Source organism: Pongo abelii, chromosome 2, assembly GCF_028885655.2.
Source record: "Pongo abelii isolate AG06213 chromosome 2, NHGRI_mPonAbe1-v2.0_pri, whole genome shotgun sequence".
In the NCBI taxonomy this organism is placed as follows: domain Eukaryota; kingdom Metazoa; phylum Chordata; class Mammalia; order Primates; family Hominidae; genus Pongo; species Pongo abelii.
The window spans coordinates 38,164,329-38,183,811 of NC_085928.1; the positions used below are offsets into that span (position 1 = coordinate 38,164,329).

At 40.5% G+C, this 19,483-nt stretch overlaps 1 protein-coding gene and 1 long non-coding RNA gene across 4 annotated transcripts in view; one reads left to right on the plus strand and one right to left on the minus strand.

Moving 5' to 3' along the window:
- CMSS1 (cms1 ribosomal small subunit homolog) overlaps nt 1-19,483 on the minus strand; it is a 370,900-nt gene that overhangs the window by 16,491 nt on the left and 334,926 nt on the right. For all 3 annotated transcript variants that reach the window (XM_009238645.2, XM_054551625.2, XM_054551624.1), the window contains one exon: nt 1,554-1,625. In XM_009238645.2, coding sequence (XP_009236920.1) covers nt 1,554-1,625 — 72 coding nt within the window. The remainder of the gene's footprint in view (nt 1-1,553; nt 1,626-19,483) is intronic.
- LOC129058499 (uncharacterized) lies at nt 15,175-19,343 on the plus strand. The gene is made up of 4 exons (XR_008523634.2): nt 15,175-16,420; nt 17,065-18,079; nt 18,780-18,858; nt 19,082-19,343. It is a non-coding gene; the product is annotated as an uncharacterized LOC129058499 (long non-coding RNA).

The window sequence follows — 19,483 nt, forward strand, 5'->3', positions numbered from 1 at the left end:
TTTTGCAGGCATCTCCATACTGGGGTATTATTTTCTGTTAAAAGTAAAGAAATCTCATTGCTATGGAAAGCTCTCTTTTAGCCCTAGATGATTTATATTCCTGTAGGATTAGAATTTTGAGAATTTCTTGCCCAATCTGGTTTTTGAGGTGCTGAGTCTTAGTTTGGATTTCTGTCATTAGTGTAAAACCTGCAGTAGGAATCTGAGCATAGGGGCCTACTGAGAAGGGGACTTAACACCCTTGATTCTCAGGTCTTGGATAACTGATGGTATTAAAGTGGCCCTATGGAAAGTAGAAAAAATATTACAGGAAATACTTTCCAACATCAATTTTGATTTGGACTCATTTGTGTAGCATGTATTGAATGCTGCAGTGTAGTAGAAACCCACAATCATTCATTTATTTCCATCATAAGCTTCCCTTCTCACTTCCTTCTAGTGTTCCACCAAAGACCCAGAAGGAGCATTCCCCACCCCTGACCCCAGCTTTTCCCCTTCCTTCTACAATATCCTCATTTCTACATACTTGCCAAGAATGGTCAAGGCTCTGTCAAAGTAATTAACTTTTAAAAATATGTCACCAGTGGGCACATTTTAGCGTGCCCACTCAGTCAAGACTAAACTATCTAGCTAGAGTTTTGACCTTGAGCCACCAAGAACTTAACACTCTAGAAGGCCATTAGTGTACAAATTATCAAAGAGAAGTTAAAGTCACTTCTTTAAGGACTTGCCAAACCTTAGCCAATTTGGCATCTCCCATTTTCCTATTTGGCCATTTGTAAGAAAAGAAAACATATGCACACACACTCTCAGTTTTCTAAAAGCTTGCTGTTAAGTAATAGGTTTGAGTCCATCTTCTTTCCTCTAATCCCAATAGTATTTCCTCGGCTGACTTCAGCAGCAGACCCCTCTTGGCAGGGAGAGAATTACACTGCTGTTTTCACAACTGTGGGACAAGGTCATAGCTAACCATACTTTCTCCAAGGCAGAGCCATAAAAAAGTTTTTATATGAGAAAGAGTCTTTCCTATGCTCACCAGCAAATATCAAAATGCGAGGTGGGGGAGCTTTTTTGACTTAATTTATGGTTCCAAATTAGTCAGAAGTGCCTTATACTACCTTCATCTGCTTATTATTTTCTTTTTATTCATACTTTAAGGTATAAGGTCTTAAAATCTGGAATGAATAGAAAAAGGAGGTTGGTATATTTCTTTTCATGGACAGAGCCAGAAGGGCCGGGGGAGGATAGCTCTGGACTCCTTCTAGAATTAGAAATCTATGTCTGACATCTGACCACACTGAAAACATAGGGTGGGTAACAAAGATATTTGGCACTCCACAGGACTGAAATAGAAGACAGAAGAATTTATTCTTAGCGCCAACAGAAACACTTATTAGTAGTGACCTTAGGAAAGTCACCAAACCTCAAGGAATCTTACAATGTCTGCATCTCTTAGGTGGGGATTACAATAGTTGCCTCATGAAAGTATGATATATAAAAATGTGATGGAAACCATGTGGGGCCATACAAATTTAAGAAATTATTAATATTACCTTTCTCCTTTTCCTGGTCTTGGTGGTATTCTCTTTTCTTTCCTTTGGTTGTATCAAAAAACATTCTTTAGGCTATTAAGAAATACAAATGAGAACATTTTAATCTTTTCATGATAAAGTGTCAATTAGTGGCATGAACCCCAAAGTACTTTCTGCCATGCATGTATTCTTCAGAGTATCTTGGTAATATTCTACAGAAAGAGAGATGCTGGAAGATCTACTGTAGGTTACTATGCAGCGGTTGGGCTGAGAGAATTTGAGAAAGTCAGAAAGTGCAGATGACTTAAGACTGGAGAATCTTTGAGCAAGATCAAATTGTGAGTAAGTGTGTATGTGTGCTTGGTGTGGAAGTGCAGTGTATTGGAGATTGAAGACAGTGGCTGAGTTTGTATAACACAGCAGAAATCGATGTGATTAAAATTAAGATGTGGTAAGACAGTCTTTGACTAGAGTGACTAGGGTTTTCCATTAACTAGCAGCTGTGTGTGAGCCTACATTTCCAAGTCACTGGTTTATTGTTTTGTATTATCCATTCCTTTCCTCTTTTCAATAAGCATAGAAAATCCAAAGTAGGATATATTAACTTACGTTTTTATAAACCAGCTGCATCAAATGCCTTTGCTATAATGACTACAAAATGAATGTCTTTGCTACTAGTCTGATAACAGTCTCAGCACCACAGTATCTAGAGTAATCTGTTTTGCCTGTTGCCTTGACTCCTGAGTACCCCAGCTTAGTGCTATTTTTACCCTGAGGGCTTTTTTCTAATGTAGAAAAACAGGAAATTTGGACTAAGACCTTGATTTACAAAATAGAATGCCCCAGATTCCATATTTATTAATCATAAGCAGGAGTATAAAATGTTTCCTGTGCTGGACCTTTTATGCAACATTGTCAAACAAGTTGCCAAGTAAGATATAAAATGTAAGTGAAAACTTACTCTGAGTTTTCCTTGATTAACTTTCCATTCCAACCAGAGAATACGCAGTTTAAACTGATAAGCTACTAACTAAAGCAATCTTTTCTCCACTGGCTCTGTTAAAATGATTACAGATGAATCTTTCTATGAAAGCTTGCAGACAGCCTGCAGATTGAGAATGTCTATGGCCTGAAGTCAGAGAGAAAGATATAATACTACATAATTTCGTCAAGACATGGGGCCAAAGACCAGCAGTTTCAAGAATCTCTTTTAGTTATTACAGAAATAGATTTAAAAAGTTCAGGATTAAAGTGACATGGGAAATCTTGAAATTTTAGTTTCCTCTAAGATAAAACAAAAAACCTGCAAAGAGCAATTGCATCACAGCTAAAGAAAAGAGAGATATGGCTTCTTTTATTTAGAAAGTTAAACTGTCTTGTGGATGTAGATACACGCCAATTTGATGCTGGTACATGCCAATTAGAGACTGTGCCAAGGCCACTAATATGTCACAGAAGCTGCCAGATGGCCATAAGAGTCCAATTACAAACCAGGCCAGCGTTCAGCTCATGTTCCTAAGGCAAAGGCCGGGATATGATTAGCAGATCCCTTAAACTATACTGCATTATCTTGACCAGTATCAAGGTTTTTGGGAAGCATATTTAGAAACCTGTTACAATCTATTTAGCATATGGAGGTGTTCTCGAGGAATATGTTCAGTGTACTGGTTGCATTTGTGCTAGGTTTACAAAGCCAATGAATTAAAACATGACATAAATTAAATCTAGAAATGAGCTCAATTGTAAGAATATGGACTCTAATTCTGGGAGAAAAAATAAAAACGTAATTCTGAATCATGCATAGGAAAAAGAAACATGCTTGATGAACTGCTTTAGCCATGATATTGCTTCAGGTAAATGATAGGTTCAAATTCTTACATCATCCTAAAGGAAATGCAAAATAATCTTTGGTTTTGGAGACTAGTCACTTTAGCTGGCTGTGGTAGGGTGCCAATGAAGAGGCTAATTTTATGGGGTCAATTTCCATAAAAGGTGAGATGACTTTATGAAGAAATCCAAATCCACAGTATTGAAAATTCTTACATTTAGTTAACTGCTTTATGAATGCTGCTGTTTACCCTCAGGGAGACTAGGTAGGAAGATGTGAAAGAATCCGGCCAAGCCACTAAGCATTTCTGGAAACCAGTTCTGCACTGTGTGACTTTGACAGTTGATAAGTAATGTCATTTCTTTATATAAAATGTAGCAATTTTAAATATGTAGTCTGAAGAATCACACTCCCCTAAAAAAATGTTGCTTTAAAGGGAAGCAACTAGAGCATATTTTCAATTCCTTAAAGTATCAAAAATTACTTTAAGAATGATTCTCCTGGTTACACATGGCAAATGAACCTCAAAATACCAGTAAACTGAAAATAAAGGGCATTGAAAAGGACCTATTGAGCAGGATCTATATAAAAACCAAGAAACCAGGAGAGAGAACAACAGTAATGGAGAAATTTCAACAACTTTTTGGAAAATGGAAAGTGGCTGGAGCTGGATAGAAGTGACTTGGCACAGAGAGAAAGCTAGCATCTGGGTTTCAGAAGGAGTGGAAGCTAACAATAAGTGAGTCTTTGACCCGCTTGACTCTGAGAAGGTCCAGTACTTTGGAGGCACAAAGTACTACAGAGAGTAAAGGGTTAAAAAGGAAGAGATTGGCTGAAAGTTTATATTTAGAATGATTAGCTACCCCTGTCCCCCACTAGGTGATATCTCCTCCCCTGGTAGCCAAGCAACTATCCCATTACTGCTTCCTTTCACCTTGCCTGTCCTGCCAGCCGACTGGAGATCTGTTCTCTGAAGAGATCAAGAGGATCAAGGCTGGGCCAGGGGAGTAAGGGCAGAGGTTGAGGCTTGCCTCCATTTCCTGCCCCTATTCCGTGCTTACATATTGCAGGCAGGAGACTACTGAATTCCTCTTCGGAAAAATGGAATGGCCTAAAAGAAATACCAGCAGACAGTGACGTTTGGGAGTTCCATCGTAAAAAATCCAGCTTGTTATCCTATCACCCTACCATGAATACACTAATTGACAAACCCAACTCATCACTGTTTCAGTGTATCTCTCTTCAACAAGAATGCATAGCTGGTGGAGCCAAGATGGCCGAATAGGAACAGCTCCGGTCTACAGCTCCCAGCGTGAGCCACGCAGAAGACGGGTGATTTCTGCATTTCCATCTGAGGTACTGGGTTCATCTCACTGGGGAATGCCAGACAGTGGGTGCAGAACAGTGGGTGCAGCACACTGTGCGCAAGCTGAAGCAGGGCGAGGCATAGCCTCACTCGGGAAACGCAAGGGGTCAGGGAGTTCCCTTTCCTAGTCAAAGAAAGGGGTGACAGACGGCATCTGGAAAATCGGGTCACTCCCACCCTAATACTGCGCTTTTCCAACGGGCTTAAAAAATGGCACACCAGGAGATTATATCCCGCACCTGGCTCGGAGGGTCCTACACCCACGGAGTCTCACTGATTGCTAGCACAGCAGTCTGAGATCAAACTGCAAGGTGGCAGCAAGGCTGGGGGAGGGGCGCCTGCCATTGCCCAGGCTTGATTAGGTAAACAAAGCAGTTGGGAAGCTCGAACTGGGTGGAGCCCACCACAGCTCAAGGAGGCCTGCCTGCCTCTGTAGGCTCCACCTCTGGGGGCAGGGCACAGACAAACAAAAAGACAGCAGTAACCTCTGCAGACTTAAATGTCCCTGTCTGACAGCTTTGAAGAGAGTAGCGGTTCTCCCAGCACGCAGCTGGAGATCTGAGAACGGGCAGACTGCCTCCTCAAGTGGGTCCTTGACCCCCGAGCAGCCTAACTGGGAGGCACCCCCAAGTAGGGGCAGACCAACACCTCACACGGCCAGGTACTCCTCTGAGACAAAACTTCCAGAGGAACGATCAGGCAGCAGCATTTGTGGTTCACCAAGATCTGCTGTTCTACAGCCACCGCTGTTCTGCAGCCACCGCTGCTGATACCCAGGCAAAGAGGGTCTGGAGTGGACCTCTAGCAAACTCCAACAACCTGCAGCTGAGGGTCCTGTCTGTTAGAAGGAAAACTAACAAACAGAAAGGACATCCACACCAAAAACCCTTCTGTACGTCACCATCATCAAAGACCAAAAGTAGATAAAACCACAAAGATGGGGAAAAAACAGAGCAGAAAAACTGGAAACTCTAAAAAGCAGAGCGCCTCTCCTCCTCCAAAGGAACGCAGCTCCTCACCAGCAACGGAACAAAGCTGGACGGAGAATGACTTTGACGAGCTGAGAGAATAAGGCTTCAGATGATCAAACTACTCCGAGCTACAGGAGGAAATTCAAACCAATGGCAAAGAAGTCAAAAACTTTGAAAAAAAATTAAACGAATGGATAACTCGAATAACCAATGCAGAGAAGTCCTTAAAGGACCTGATGGAGCTGAAAGCCAAGGCTCGAGAACTACGTGAAGAATGCAGAAGCCTCAGGAGCTGATGCGATCAACTGGACGAAAGGGTCTCAGTAATGGAAGACGAAATGAATGAAATGAAGTGAGAAGGGAAGTTTAGAGAAAAGAGAACAAAAAGAAATGAACAAAGCCTCCAAGAAATATGGGAGTATGTGAAAAGACCAAATCTATGTCTGATTGGTGTACCTGACAATGACGGGGAGAAAGGAACCAAGCTGGAAAACACTCTGCAGGATATTATCCAGGAGAACTTCCCCAATCTAGCAAGGCAGGCCAACATTCAGATTCAGGAAATACAGAGAACACCACAAAGATACTCCTCGAGAAGAGCAACTCCAAGACACATAATTGTCAGATTCACCACAGTTGAAATGAAGGAAAAAATGTTAAGGGCAGCCAGAGAGAAAGGTTGGGTTACCCACAAAGGGAAGCCCATCAGACTAACAGCTGATCTGTCAGCAGAAACTCTACAAGCCAGAAGAGAGTGGGGGCCAATATTCAACATTCTTAAAGAAAAGAATTTTCAACCCAGAATTTCATATCCAGTCAAACTAAGCTTCATAAGTGAAGGAGAAATAAAATACTTTACGGACAAGCAAATGCTGAGAGATTTTGTCACCACCAGGCCTGCCCTAAAAGAGCTCCTGAAGGAAGCACTCAACATGGAAAGGCACAACCGGTACCAGCCACTGCAAAAACATGCCAAAATGTAAAGACCATCAAAGCTAGGAAGAAACTGCATCAACTAACGAGCAAAATAACCAGCTAACATCATAATGACAGGACCAAATACACACATAACAATATTAACTTTAAATGTAAATGGACTAAATGCTCCAATTAAAAGACACAGACTGGCAAATTGGATAAAGAGTCAAGACCCATCAGTGTGCTGTATTCAGGAAACCCATCTCACGTGCAGAGACACACATATGCTCAAAATAAAGGGATGGAGGAGGATCTACCAAGCAAATGGAAAACAAAGAAAGGCAGGGGTTGCAATTCTAGTCTCTGATAAAACAGACTTTAACCGAACAAAGATCAAAAGAGACAAAGAAGGCCATTACATAATGGTAAAGGGATCGATTCAACAAGAAGAGCTAACTATCCTAAATATATATGCACCCAATACAGGAGCACCCAGATTCATAAAGTAAGTCCTTAGTGACCTACAAAGAGACTTAGACTCCCACACAATAATAATGGGAGACTTTAACACCCACTGTCAACATTAGACAGATCAACGAGACAGAAAGTTAACAAGGATACCCAGTAGCTGAATTCAGCTCTGCACCAAGCAGACCTAATAGACATCTACAGAACTCTCCACCCCAAATCAACAGAATATACATTTTTTTCAGCACCACACCACACATATTCCAAAATTGACCACATAGTAGGAAGTAAAGCACTCCTCAGCAAATGTAAAAGAACAGAAATTATAACAAACTGTCTCTCAGACCACAGTGCAATCAAACTAGAACTCAGGACTAAGAAACTCACTCAAAACCGCTCAACTACATGGAAACTGAACAACCTGCTCCTGAATGACTACTGGGTACATAACGAAATGAAGGCAGAAATAAAGATGTTCTTTGAAACCAACGAGAACAAAGACACAACATACCAGAATCTCTGGGACACATTCAAAGCAGTGTGTAGAGGGAAATTTATAGCACTAAATGCCCACAAGAGAAAGCAGGAAAGATCCAAAATTGACACCCTAACATCACAATTAAAAGAACTAGAAAAGCAAGAGCAAACACATTCAAAAGCTAGCAGAAGGCAAGAAATAACTAAAATCAGAGCAGAACTGAAGGAAATAGAGACACAAAAAAACCCTTCAAAAAATTAATGAATCCAGGAGCTGGTTTTTTTAAAAGATCAACAAAATCGATAGACCACTAGCAAGACTAATAAAGAAGAAAAGAGAGAAGAATCAAATAGACGCAATAAAAAATGATAACGGGGATATCACCACCGATCCCACAGAAATACAAACTACCATCAGAGAAAATACTACAAACACCTCTACGCAAATTGACTAGAAAATCTACAAGAAATGGATAAATTCCTCGACACATACACCCTCCAAAGACTAAACCAGGAGAAGTTGAATCTCTGAATAGACCAATAACAGGAGCTGAAATTGTGGCAATAATCAATAGCTTACCAACCAAAAAGAGTCCAGAACCAGATGGATTCACAGCCGAATTCTACCAGAGGTACAAGGAGGAGCTGGTACCATTCCTTCGGAAACTATTCCAATCAATAGAAAAAGAGGGAATCCTCCCTAACTCATTTTATGAGGCCAGCATCATCCTGATACCAAAGCCTGGCAGGGACACAACCAAAAAAGAGAATTTTGACCAATATCCTTGATGAACATTGATGCAAAAATTCTCAATAAAATACTGGCAAACCGAATCCAGCAGCGCATCAAAAAGCTTATCCACCATGATCAAGTGGGCTTCATCCCTGGGATGCAAGGCTGGTTCAACATACGCAAATCAATAAATGTAATCCAGCATATAAACAGAACCAAAGACAAAAACCACATGTTTATCTCAATAGATGCAGAAATGGCCTTTGACAAAATTCAACAACCCTTCATGCTAAAAAATCTCAATAAATTAGGTATTGATGGGATGTATCTCAAAATAATAAGAGCTATCTATGACAAACCCACAGCCAATATCATACTGAATGGGCAAAAACTGGAAGCATTCCCTTTGAAAACTGGCACAAGACAGGGATGCCCTCTTTCACCACTCCTATTCAACATAGTATTGGAAGTTCTGGCCAGGGCAATCAGGCAGGAGAAGGAAATAAAGGTATTCAATTAGGAAAAGAGGAAGTCAAATTGTCCCAGTTTGCAGATGACATGATTGTATATCTAGAAAACCCCACTGTCTCAGCCCAAAATCTCCTTAAGCTGATAAGCAACTTCAGCAAAGTCTTAGGATACAAAATCAATGTACAAAAATCACAAGCATTCTTATACACCAAGAACCGACAAACAGAGAGCCAAATCATGAGTGAACTCCCATTCACAATTGCTTCAAAGAGAATAAAATACCTAGGAATCCAACTTACAAGGGATGTGAAGGACCTCTTCAAGGAGAACTACAAACCACTGCTCAATGAAATAAAAGAAGATACAAACAAATGGAAGAACATTCCATGCTCATGGGTAGGAAGAATCAATATCGTGAAAATGGCCATACTACTCAAGGTGATTTATAGATTCAATGCCATCCCCATCAAACTACCAATGACTTTCTTCACAGAATTGGAAAAAACTACTTTAAAGTTCATATGGAACCAAAAAAGAGCCCGCATCGCCAAGTCAATCCTAAGCCAAAAGAACTCCAGCTTTCTGGAGGCATCATGCTACCTGACCTCAAACTATACTACAAGGCTACAGTAACCAAAACAGCACAGTACTGGGACCAAAACAGAGATATAGATCAATGGAACAGAACAGAGCCCTCAGAAATAATGCCACATATCTACAACCATCTGATCTTTGACAAACCTGACAAAAACAGGCAATGGGGAAAGGATTCCCTATTTAATAAATGGTGCTGGGAAAACTGGCTAGCCATATGTAGAAAGCTGAAACTGGATCCCTTCCTTACACCTTACACAAAAATTAATTCAAGATGGATTAAAGACTTACAAGTTAGAGCTAAAACCATAAAAACCCTAGAAGAAAACCTAGGCAGTACCATTCAGGACATAGGCATGGGCAAGGACTTCATGTCTAAAACACCAAAAGCAATGGCAACAAAAGCCAAAATTGACAAATGGGATCTAATTAAAGTAAAGAGCTTCTGCACAGCAAAAGAAACTACCATCAGAGTGAACAGGCAACCTACAGAATGGGAGAAAATTTTCGTAACCTACTCATCTGACAAAGGGCTAATATCCAGAATCTACAATGGACTCAAACAAATTTACAAGAAAAAAACAAACAACCCCATCAAAAAGTGGGTGAAGGATATGAACAGACACTTATCAAAAGAAGACATTTATGCAGCCAAAAAACACCTGAAAAAATGTTCATCATCACTGGCCATCAGAGAAATGCAAATCAAAACCACAACCATCTCACACCAGTTAGAATGGCGATCATTAAAAAGTCAGGAAACAACAGGTGCTGGAGAGGATGTGGAGAAATAGGAACACTTTTACACTGTTGGTGGGACTGTAAACTAGTTCAACCATTGTGGAAGTCAGTGTGGCGATTTCTCAGGGATCTAGAACCAGAGATACCATTTGACCCAGCCATCCCAATACTGGGCATATACCCAAAGGATTATAAATCATGCTGCTATAAAGACACATGCACACGTATGTTTATTGTGACACTATTCACAATAGCAAAGACTTGGAACCAACCCAAATGTCCAACAATGATAGACTGGATTAAGAAAATGTGGCACATATGCACCATGGAATACTATGCAGCCATAAAAAATGAAGAGTTCATGTCCTTTGAAGGGACATGGATGAAACTGGAAACCATCATTCTCAGCAAACTATCACAAGGACAAAAAACCAAACACCGCATGTTCTCACTCATAGGTGGGAATTGAACAATGAGAACACATGGACACAGGAAGGGGAACATCATACTCCGGGCACTGTTGTGGGGTGGGGGGAGGGATAGCATTAGGAGATATACCTAATGCTAAATGACGAGTTAATGGGTGCAGCACACCAACATGGCACATGTATACATATGTAACAAATCTGCACGTTGTGCACATGTACCCTAAAACTTAAAGTATAATAAAAAAAAAAAAAAAGAATGGATAGCTAAGGTTCATCAGACATCTAAGGAAAGTCTCCAACACAAAAGCAAACAAATAATAAAAAGAAAAATGAACCTAGAGAAAAGTGGGACGGTACCTCAAAATAATGACAATTAGTATCCTCAGAGAGATAAGGGAAGATTTTGCAACCATGAAACAAGAACAAGATGCTGTAAAAATGGGAAAAACAGTTAAGCATTAAAACAAATAAGAAAGGTGGGATAAAAATAAACGAGGAAGGCTTGAAGATAAAGTAGAGGCAATCTCCCAGAAAGAGATGAATGAAAAGAAAAAAGTGGTGAGAAAATCAGAGAATCAACCCAAGAGATTCAATTTTTCAATAAATGATATTATAGAAAAAGAGGTCACATAAAACAGTATGGGGCTTGGCATGGTGTCTGATGCCTGTAATCCTAGTGCTTTGTGGGGCCAAGGTGGGAGGACTGCTTGAGGCCAGGAGTTTGAGACCAGCCCTGGTTACATAGTGAGACCCTGTCTCAACAACAACAACAACAACAAAAAAAACAGCTGGGTGCAGTGGGTCACACCTGTAATCCCAGCACTTTGGGAGGCCGAGGCAGGCGGATCACGAGGTCAGGAGATCGAGACCATCCTGGCTAACATGGTGAAACTCCATCTCTACTAAAAATACAAAAAATTAGCCAGGCGTGGTGGCGGGCGCCGGTAGTCTCAGCTACTGAGGAGGCTGAGGCAGGAGAATGGCGTGAACCCAGGAGGCAGAGCTTGCAGTGAGCCGAGATCGTGCCACTGCACGCCAGCCTGGGTGACAGAAAGAGACTCCGTCTCAAAAACAAAAACAAACAAACAAAAAGGCTGGGCGTGGTGGCTCATGCCTGTAGTCCTAGCACTTTGGGAGGCCGAGGAGGGCGGATCATGACGAGGTCAGCAGTTCAAGACCAGCCTGACCAACATGGTGAAACCCCGTCTGTACTAAAAATACAAAAATTAGCTGGGCGTGATGGCGCATGCCTGTAATCCCAGCTACTTAGGGGGCTGAGGCAGGAAAATCTCTTGAACCCGGGAGGCAGAGGTTGCAGTGAACCAAGATTGTGTCACTGCACTCCAGCCTGGGTGACAGAGCCAGACTCTGCCTCAAAAAAAAAAAAAAAAAAAAAAAAAAGAAAAGAAAAACATTAGCTAGTGTGGTGGCGTGTACTTGTACTCCTAGCTACTTGGGAGGCTGAGGCAGGAGGACCTCTTGAGCCCAGGAGTTCAACGTTGCAGTGAGCTATGATTGTACCACTGCACTCCATGAGTGACAAAGTGAGACCCTTGTCTCTAAAAAGGAGTCATCAAAGAAATAACACGACAAAATAAAATTTAAAAAAAAGAAATAATACATGACAAACTTTTGTGTTGCCTGAAGGAAACTTTCTAGAACATAAAACTCCAAATTGAAAGTCCATTAGGTATAGGGTACAATGAATATGAAAAATACCCATACCAAGGAGCATCACTGTGAAATTTCAGAAAATCATGGGCAAAGAAGATTCTAAAATTTTCCCCTCCAAAATAATAACATACAAAATACAAAGGATCAGAAAAAAGAATAGTGACAAGATTTCTAAAAAGCAATGGATTCTAGAACTTAATGGAATGATGCTTTCAAAATTATGAATAAAGTTTATTTGCAAATTAAACTTTTATACCCAGCCAAAGTATCAATCAAGTGTAAGAGTAGAATAAAGACATATTCAAATATGAAGTCTCCAAAAATTTACTTCCTTCCTGAAGGCTGTATTTCAGAATATAAAGGGTGAAACCAAACAAAAGGAAGCTATGGGATTTAGCCAAAAAGGAGTCCAGCCCAGGAGGGTGCTGAAGGGGCATCCTAGGATGACAGTTAAGAGGTCTCAATTGTTCAGTGGGCCTGGAGAATAACCAGTTTGGAGTGAAATAGAAATACGGAGTTTTGCAGCAAAACAAAACAAAACAAAACAACTAATCTATTTGAGCATATGGAAAATATTATTCATGGGCATGTGGAAGAGATGTTGGAACATACGGAAACAATTAACAATAGGAACAGAGCAAGCCAGGCAAATAAAGAAATGAAGCAACTGTTAATGCCATGAAAATAAAGAGTTGTATAATAAAGGAGGAATGGTTATAGCTTCTTTCTCTCAGTGTTGAACAATATTTCCATCGTCATAATGATGTAATAGTGACAACTATTTTGACCAAAATGTGGTATCTTGTTGGCAGAGGAGGTAGCAGTTGGTGAGGAAACAGGAAGTATAATAGATGGGAGAACCATGTCCTCATATGCTGTCAGGATGTCAGTAGATTACGTCAGAAATCGAGAAGTCAAGAAATACCCGTGTAAACTGTAAGGCAGAAAGTAAGGAAAAAAGCTAGAGAAGCTGAAGTTTTCTCTTAGTAAATAAGTAATACTGTTTGATTTTTAAATTTTTTAAATTTTTATTTTTTGAGACAGAGTCTTACTCATTCTGTTGCCTAGGCTGGAGTGCAGTGTCACGATCTCAGCTCACTGCAACCTCTGCCTCCCGGGTTCAAGTGATTCTCATGCCTCAACCTCTGGAGTAGCTGGGATAACAGGGGTGTGCCTCCATGCCTAGCTACTTTTTGTATTTTTTGTAGAGTTGGGGTTTTACCACATTGGCCAGGCTTGTCTTGAATTCCTGACCTCAAGTGATCTGACCGCCTTAGCCTCCCAAAGTGCTGGGATTACAGGCATGAGCCACCATGCCCAGCTGATATTTTTAAAAAATATATGTATGATTATTAGGTTGGTAAAAATAAAAAAATTTAAATTGCCATTTTACAACAAAACAAGCATGTTCATTATAAAGATAAAAACAACTTAGAAGTGGCTTTTAGTTTCTTTTGGACATGGTCAAAATTATTCAATACACACTCACCAAAATGTCAAAAATTAAAAGGCCAATAACTCCAAATGTTGACAAGGATATACAGCAACCAAAACTCTCACACACTGATGGTGGGGGTGCAAAATGATACATTATATAGGAAAAAGATCTGGCAGTTTTTTTATGAAACTGAAGATGACTCAGCAAGTGTCATGTATTTACTAAAGAGAAATAAAAATATACGTTTCTGCCCTGATGTGAGCACTATACAAACATCACTATGTACCCCATAAATACGTAGAATTATTATGTGTCAATTAAAAATGTAAAAAAAAATAAAAAACCTTAAAAACCATTCCCTAAGAAACTTGTATGTGAATATTCATGGTGGATTTATTCACAATAGTGCCAAACAAGAAATAGCCCCAGGCTGGGGTGGCTCACGCCTGTAATCCCAGCACTTTGGGAGGCCCAGATGGGCGGATCACCTGAGGTCAGGAGTTCAAGATCAGCCTCGCCAACAAGGTGAAACCCCGTCTCTACAAAAATACAAAAATTGGCCAGGCATGATGGCAGATGCCTGTAATCCCAGCTACTCAGGTGCTGAGGTAGGAGAATTACTCGAATTCAGGAGGCAGAGGTTGCAGTGAGCTGAGATTGTGTCATTGCACTCCAGCCTGGGCGACACAGCAAGACTCCATCTTAAAAAAAAAAAGAAAAAAAAAGAAAAAAAAAGAAATAGCCTCAGGTGTTCAATAGAGGAATGGATAAACAAAATGGTACATTTGTATAACTGAATACTACTCAGTGTTCTAAACTGAACTGTATTGCCTTGAAAGTCATATGTTAAAACCCTAACCCCCAATGTGACTATATTTGGAGATAGGGTCTTTAAAGAGGCAACTAAGGTTAAATGAGGTGTCATAAGGGTGGAGCCTCAATTCAATGTGACTGGTGTCTTTATAAGAAGAAGAGACACCAGGGATATGCACAGACAGAGAAAAGACCATGTGAAGGGATAGTGAGAAGGCCATCTGCAAGTGAAGGGGAGACGCCTCAGGAGAAACCACACCTGTAGACATCTTGATTGCAGACTTCTAGCTTTCAGAACTGCTGTTTCAGCCACCCAGTCTGTGGCATTTTGTTATGGCAGCCCTAGCAGACTTAATGTGCTCAGCAATAAAAAGGAATGAAATACTATACACTGACATGGAGGAATCTAAATAATACTGTGTCGAATGAAAGAAGCCTTAAACAAAACAGCATGTAACTGTATGATTCCACTTATATGCCATTTTAGAACAGGCAAAATTAATTTTTTAGAAAAAATATCAGAACAGTTGTTGCCTCTGAGGCAAGGAATTTAGCATGGTGATAGACCCAGGTGGCATGAAAGGATTCTGGGGGTGATGATCCTGTTTTTTCAGTCCAGATTGGGCTTTGAATTACATAGTTGTATTTATTTGTCAAAATTCATTGAATGGTATATTTGACATTTGTACATTTATTGTATATTAACTTTACCTCAAAAGAAAATATACATACTTTAAGACAAATATTAAACATTAGTCAGTGATATGCATGCTGAAGTATCTGGAGTGAGTGTACTGATTTTGCAAACTACTCTGAAATGTGTCAAAAGTAAAGTGATTGATGAAGAATGTGCTTGAACAACACTATGAAATTTTGGACTTTGAAGACATGGAAGGTGAGGGCTTGAAGAAAGAAAAATCTTATTGGAAACTGAAGGAAAGGGACTCTTTGTTATGCAGTGGTAGAAAGTTTAGCAATACAGTTTTCTGAAATTATATGGAAAATGTGTCTATTGGCAAGGGTAATCTAGCTAAGGAGATTTTCAAATAGTGTTGAAGGTGACACCTGATTTCTTCTTGGGTCTTACAGTAAAATGAAAAAGGAAGCAGCTAAATTGAGAGAAGGAATATTAAAGATGAAATCAAGGGTGTGACTTAAAACCATTCGTTAGGACCTCAGAAGAAAAGATGGTGCCTCAGAATACTATTGAGTTACATAGGAGCGCTTTAAAGAAATTAAGGGTGTACTCACAGATTTTCTTAAACAAGATGCCTCTAGGAAGCTTAAGGGATATTGCCTCATATTCTCTCAGCAAGGGCCCAAGGTAGAGAAGAGATTAGGGGTGTGACTTCTGCCTAATGGAGTGAACCCCCAGAAGCATCACAGGTGACACCCACAGTTTTTAAAGGAGGTATATATGCAGAAATACCACTAGTTTGGGCTGAGAGAGTCAGAGAACAATGAGAACAGAGGCCTTTGGACACGGAGAATTCTGTCAAGAAGCAGGCTGCATTAGCTGCTCAGTTGCAAACCCATTCTGCTTTTAATAGAAAAAAAAAAAGAAGAGGATAATTGGAGAACAAAACAAAGCCCCAAGGGCAGAGCCAAGAACCATGGAGAATTACTCTTAGGCCTCGAGACTTAATAAATAAACTCCTGATATTTGCTTGGATGGCCTTCAGAATGCTGTGTACCAATGACTCCATGTGCCTCCTATTTGCCTTCTTTTGAATAGACATGTCAATAAAGGTTATACTACACTTGTCCCACCACTGTGTGTTGAGCATGTGGGAGAGGTAACTTGTCTCTTTAGTTTCGTAGGTTAAGAAGAAGAAATGTACTCAAAGAGCTGTACTTAAGGAATTAAAACTGAGGAGCCCCAGCTGCACCTGGACCTGATTTAGATGACAAGATTTTGGATATTGAGCTCACACTGCAATGGGATGAGACTTTGCAATCCTTGGAGGGGTGAGTATATTCTGCACATTGAAGGGACGTAAGTTATTGGGGGGCCAGAGGAAGAATGTGGCAGCCAGATTCCAGGATAGCTCCTCATGATCTCGATCTCCCGGTACTCATATTCCTTTGTAATCTCTTCCCCATGAATGTGGACTGGATTTACTAACTTGCTTAATATGGCAGAAGTGACGAGGTGTCAACTCTGAGAATAAACTATAAAAAGATTGTGGTTTCTGTCTTGGGTGCTTTTGCTGGTTCCCTCTTGGATCACTCGGCCTGGGGAAAGGCAGCTGCAATGCTGTGAGGCAACCCTGTGGAGAGGCTCAAATAGTGAGAGATTGAGACGTGCCAACAACCACACAAGTGAGCTGCAAGGTAAACTCTCCCCAGCTGAGCCTCCAACCCCAGCCCACAACTTGGCTAGTACCTGATAAGAGATGCAGAGCCAGAGGCACTGAGTTAAGCCATGTCTGTGAGATAACAGAAACTGAGATAATAAATGTTTTTGTTTTATTTTAAGCTTCTAACTTTTGGGCAATTTGTCAATGAAACAATAGATTAATACAAAGAACAGAACTGAGAAACCATAATGAAAAGGAAAAAGGTGAATCAGAGAATGAATAGGACATATTCCTGTTTTCTTTCAACAACAGATAAGCATAATCTTGGAGATGAAGAGTGGAAGAAATATGAAATGACCAATGCTCAAATAAAGCAGTAGCAAGAAAATACAATAGTAGAGAAAGGAGAGTAAGAAGGGAAAGGGAGAAACACTCCTGGTGAAGATTCCTTTATGATTAAAGGAGATAAACAAAGGCCAGCAGAAGAAAAAAGAAGTCCACTGTGGTCTCTGAGCAGGAGAAGATGGGTCATGGAACCACTGAAATGTTACTGACATCATGGAAGCATCAAGGAAAAGTCAAAAAATCCTTCATAAGGGTTTATATTCTGGGAACCATAATTACAAAGTCACTAGGGCTGGCTCTGAAATGACTGATGCTGAAGAGGGAAGAGGGTGATGCAATCTCTAGGAGTAGGGAATTCATCATTTATTTTGGAAGTGATTACTGGGGGAAAAAGAACTGTTGGCAAATCTTTATACTCACATTATTAAGCAGGCCAAGGATGATTATTTAGATGTGAAATGGTTGCTAGAGATGAGGTAGTTGCATGGATTTAAAAACTTTAAAGTTATAAATCTGCTGCTTAAAATACTGAACAAACTAGAGGCATGTATTCAGTGACACAAATGTGAGGCCCAGCCATGGCAAAGGAGGGAACATCATCTATCTTGACAGATGCTCTTGCCTGGTGATATTAAAGCCTAAATGTATATTACAGCTGACAGCATCATGCCAAGTAGTTCCTGTACAAGCATAAAGAAAAACTGAAAGAATAGTACAGTCTTAAGCAAAGTTGAAACAAATCTAAAATTTAAATATAGCATAACATTTTAAAAAAATTAATCCAGAAAAAATGCAGTTATATTTAGAAAACATACATCCGGCCACGTCTGCCAAATAAGAGCCCAAAACTGTGTTAGGTACTATAGTGGACACAAAAGAAACCCTGGCCCCAAGGGACTTACGAACCAGCTGGAGACTCAAGTTCTATGCGTGTAAACAATTAGAGAAGGACTCCTGAAAGGACAGACAGTATGCCTGACAAGTAAGTCATTCTTGGGGTGGTGGGATGAGTTCCAGAGGGAGAAGAGCAGTGGGAGAGAGAGGACGAAGGAGGCCACAGGGGAGCTGGAGGGACTGTGTGGGCAGGCACGGATGGAAAGGACAGACCCCAGCCCTGAATGTCAAGATGGAGGAGCCTTTCAAGGAGGGAATTGTGTTGGGAAATCAGGGATGTGGCTGGAGGAGGGACAGGGCATCACAAGGCCCCAAGAGACCTCTGCAGGCAGCTGTGTCAGGGAGGGGACAGCTCACAAGCTGGGACAAAGTGCTGAGATGGGAAGAGTCATGAGAAAACTGGGATACCGGTATGGTCATTCATTCCTTCATTTCACAAATAATGAGTGCCAATTAAGGGCAAGGTTCCATGCCAGGCACTGTGGAGACGCACAGATAAAATCTGTCCTTGAGGTGAGCCTTCTGGGGATAAGCAGGGACCAAGATGGGCAACACTCATATGAGGCAGAGGAGCACATGCAGATTCTTATGTCAATTCAGAGAAAAATGATATTTCTCTGGCCAAGGAAATTAGGATAGGATTGGAGAAAAGGGTTAGGGCATTTTGCTTACCGAGGACTTGGACTCTTCAAAGCAATTTGGTGGTGAAAGAAATTAAAGCAAGAGAAAGGTGATTAAAAGGGGGCAGTAACAGCTTCAGGTTTTGTAATTATTTTTTTGCTTGGCAGAAAATAGCAATGGCATGTGACCAACAAAACACATGAGAACACGGTTAATCCATTTCCTGAGCTGAAAGAGAGAGGACAGGTAAAAAGGGAAGTGAAAGCAACAGTATCCTTGGAGCCTGGCTCACAGCCAAGCAGATGGGCCATGACCCCCAGAACCTGTGTCTCTGAGCCTCTGGTTCTTTGTAAAGTGGGTACCATCTACCTCCTAGGGATGCTGTGAGGATTATGTTACAGTGTGCCTTATACAGTAACAGTATTAACTGCTCAATAAAACGTCTTTATTGTTTTACCAATGAGTCCAGAAAGAGCAAGGAACAAACAAGAAGAAAATCAAGGGGAAAGCAAGAAAAAACGAAAGCCAGTGGAGTATGAAGAAGACTACGTGCAAGTAAGTCCTGTAGGTAGACACTGATTAGAGGTAAAAGTCAAAGAGGGTGTGACTATGGATTGATTAGTGGGATAAGCTAGGGAAAAATTAAACCCCACCTTGAGGAAATAAATTGAAGAGCTACGGATGTGTTACCCTGTAGGTTTCCGGAAGAATGATTAAAACTAAAACTAGTATAGGGCCTTTGAGCAAAATATTTAATGGTTGGAGAAAAAAAAACCAAGATGATTATATATTAAACATGTATACCTTTCTGCATGTCCCTTCCCAGGAAGAAAAAATAATGGACAAAATAAAAAAGATTATAATATAATTA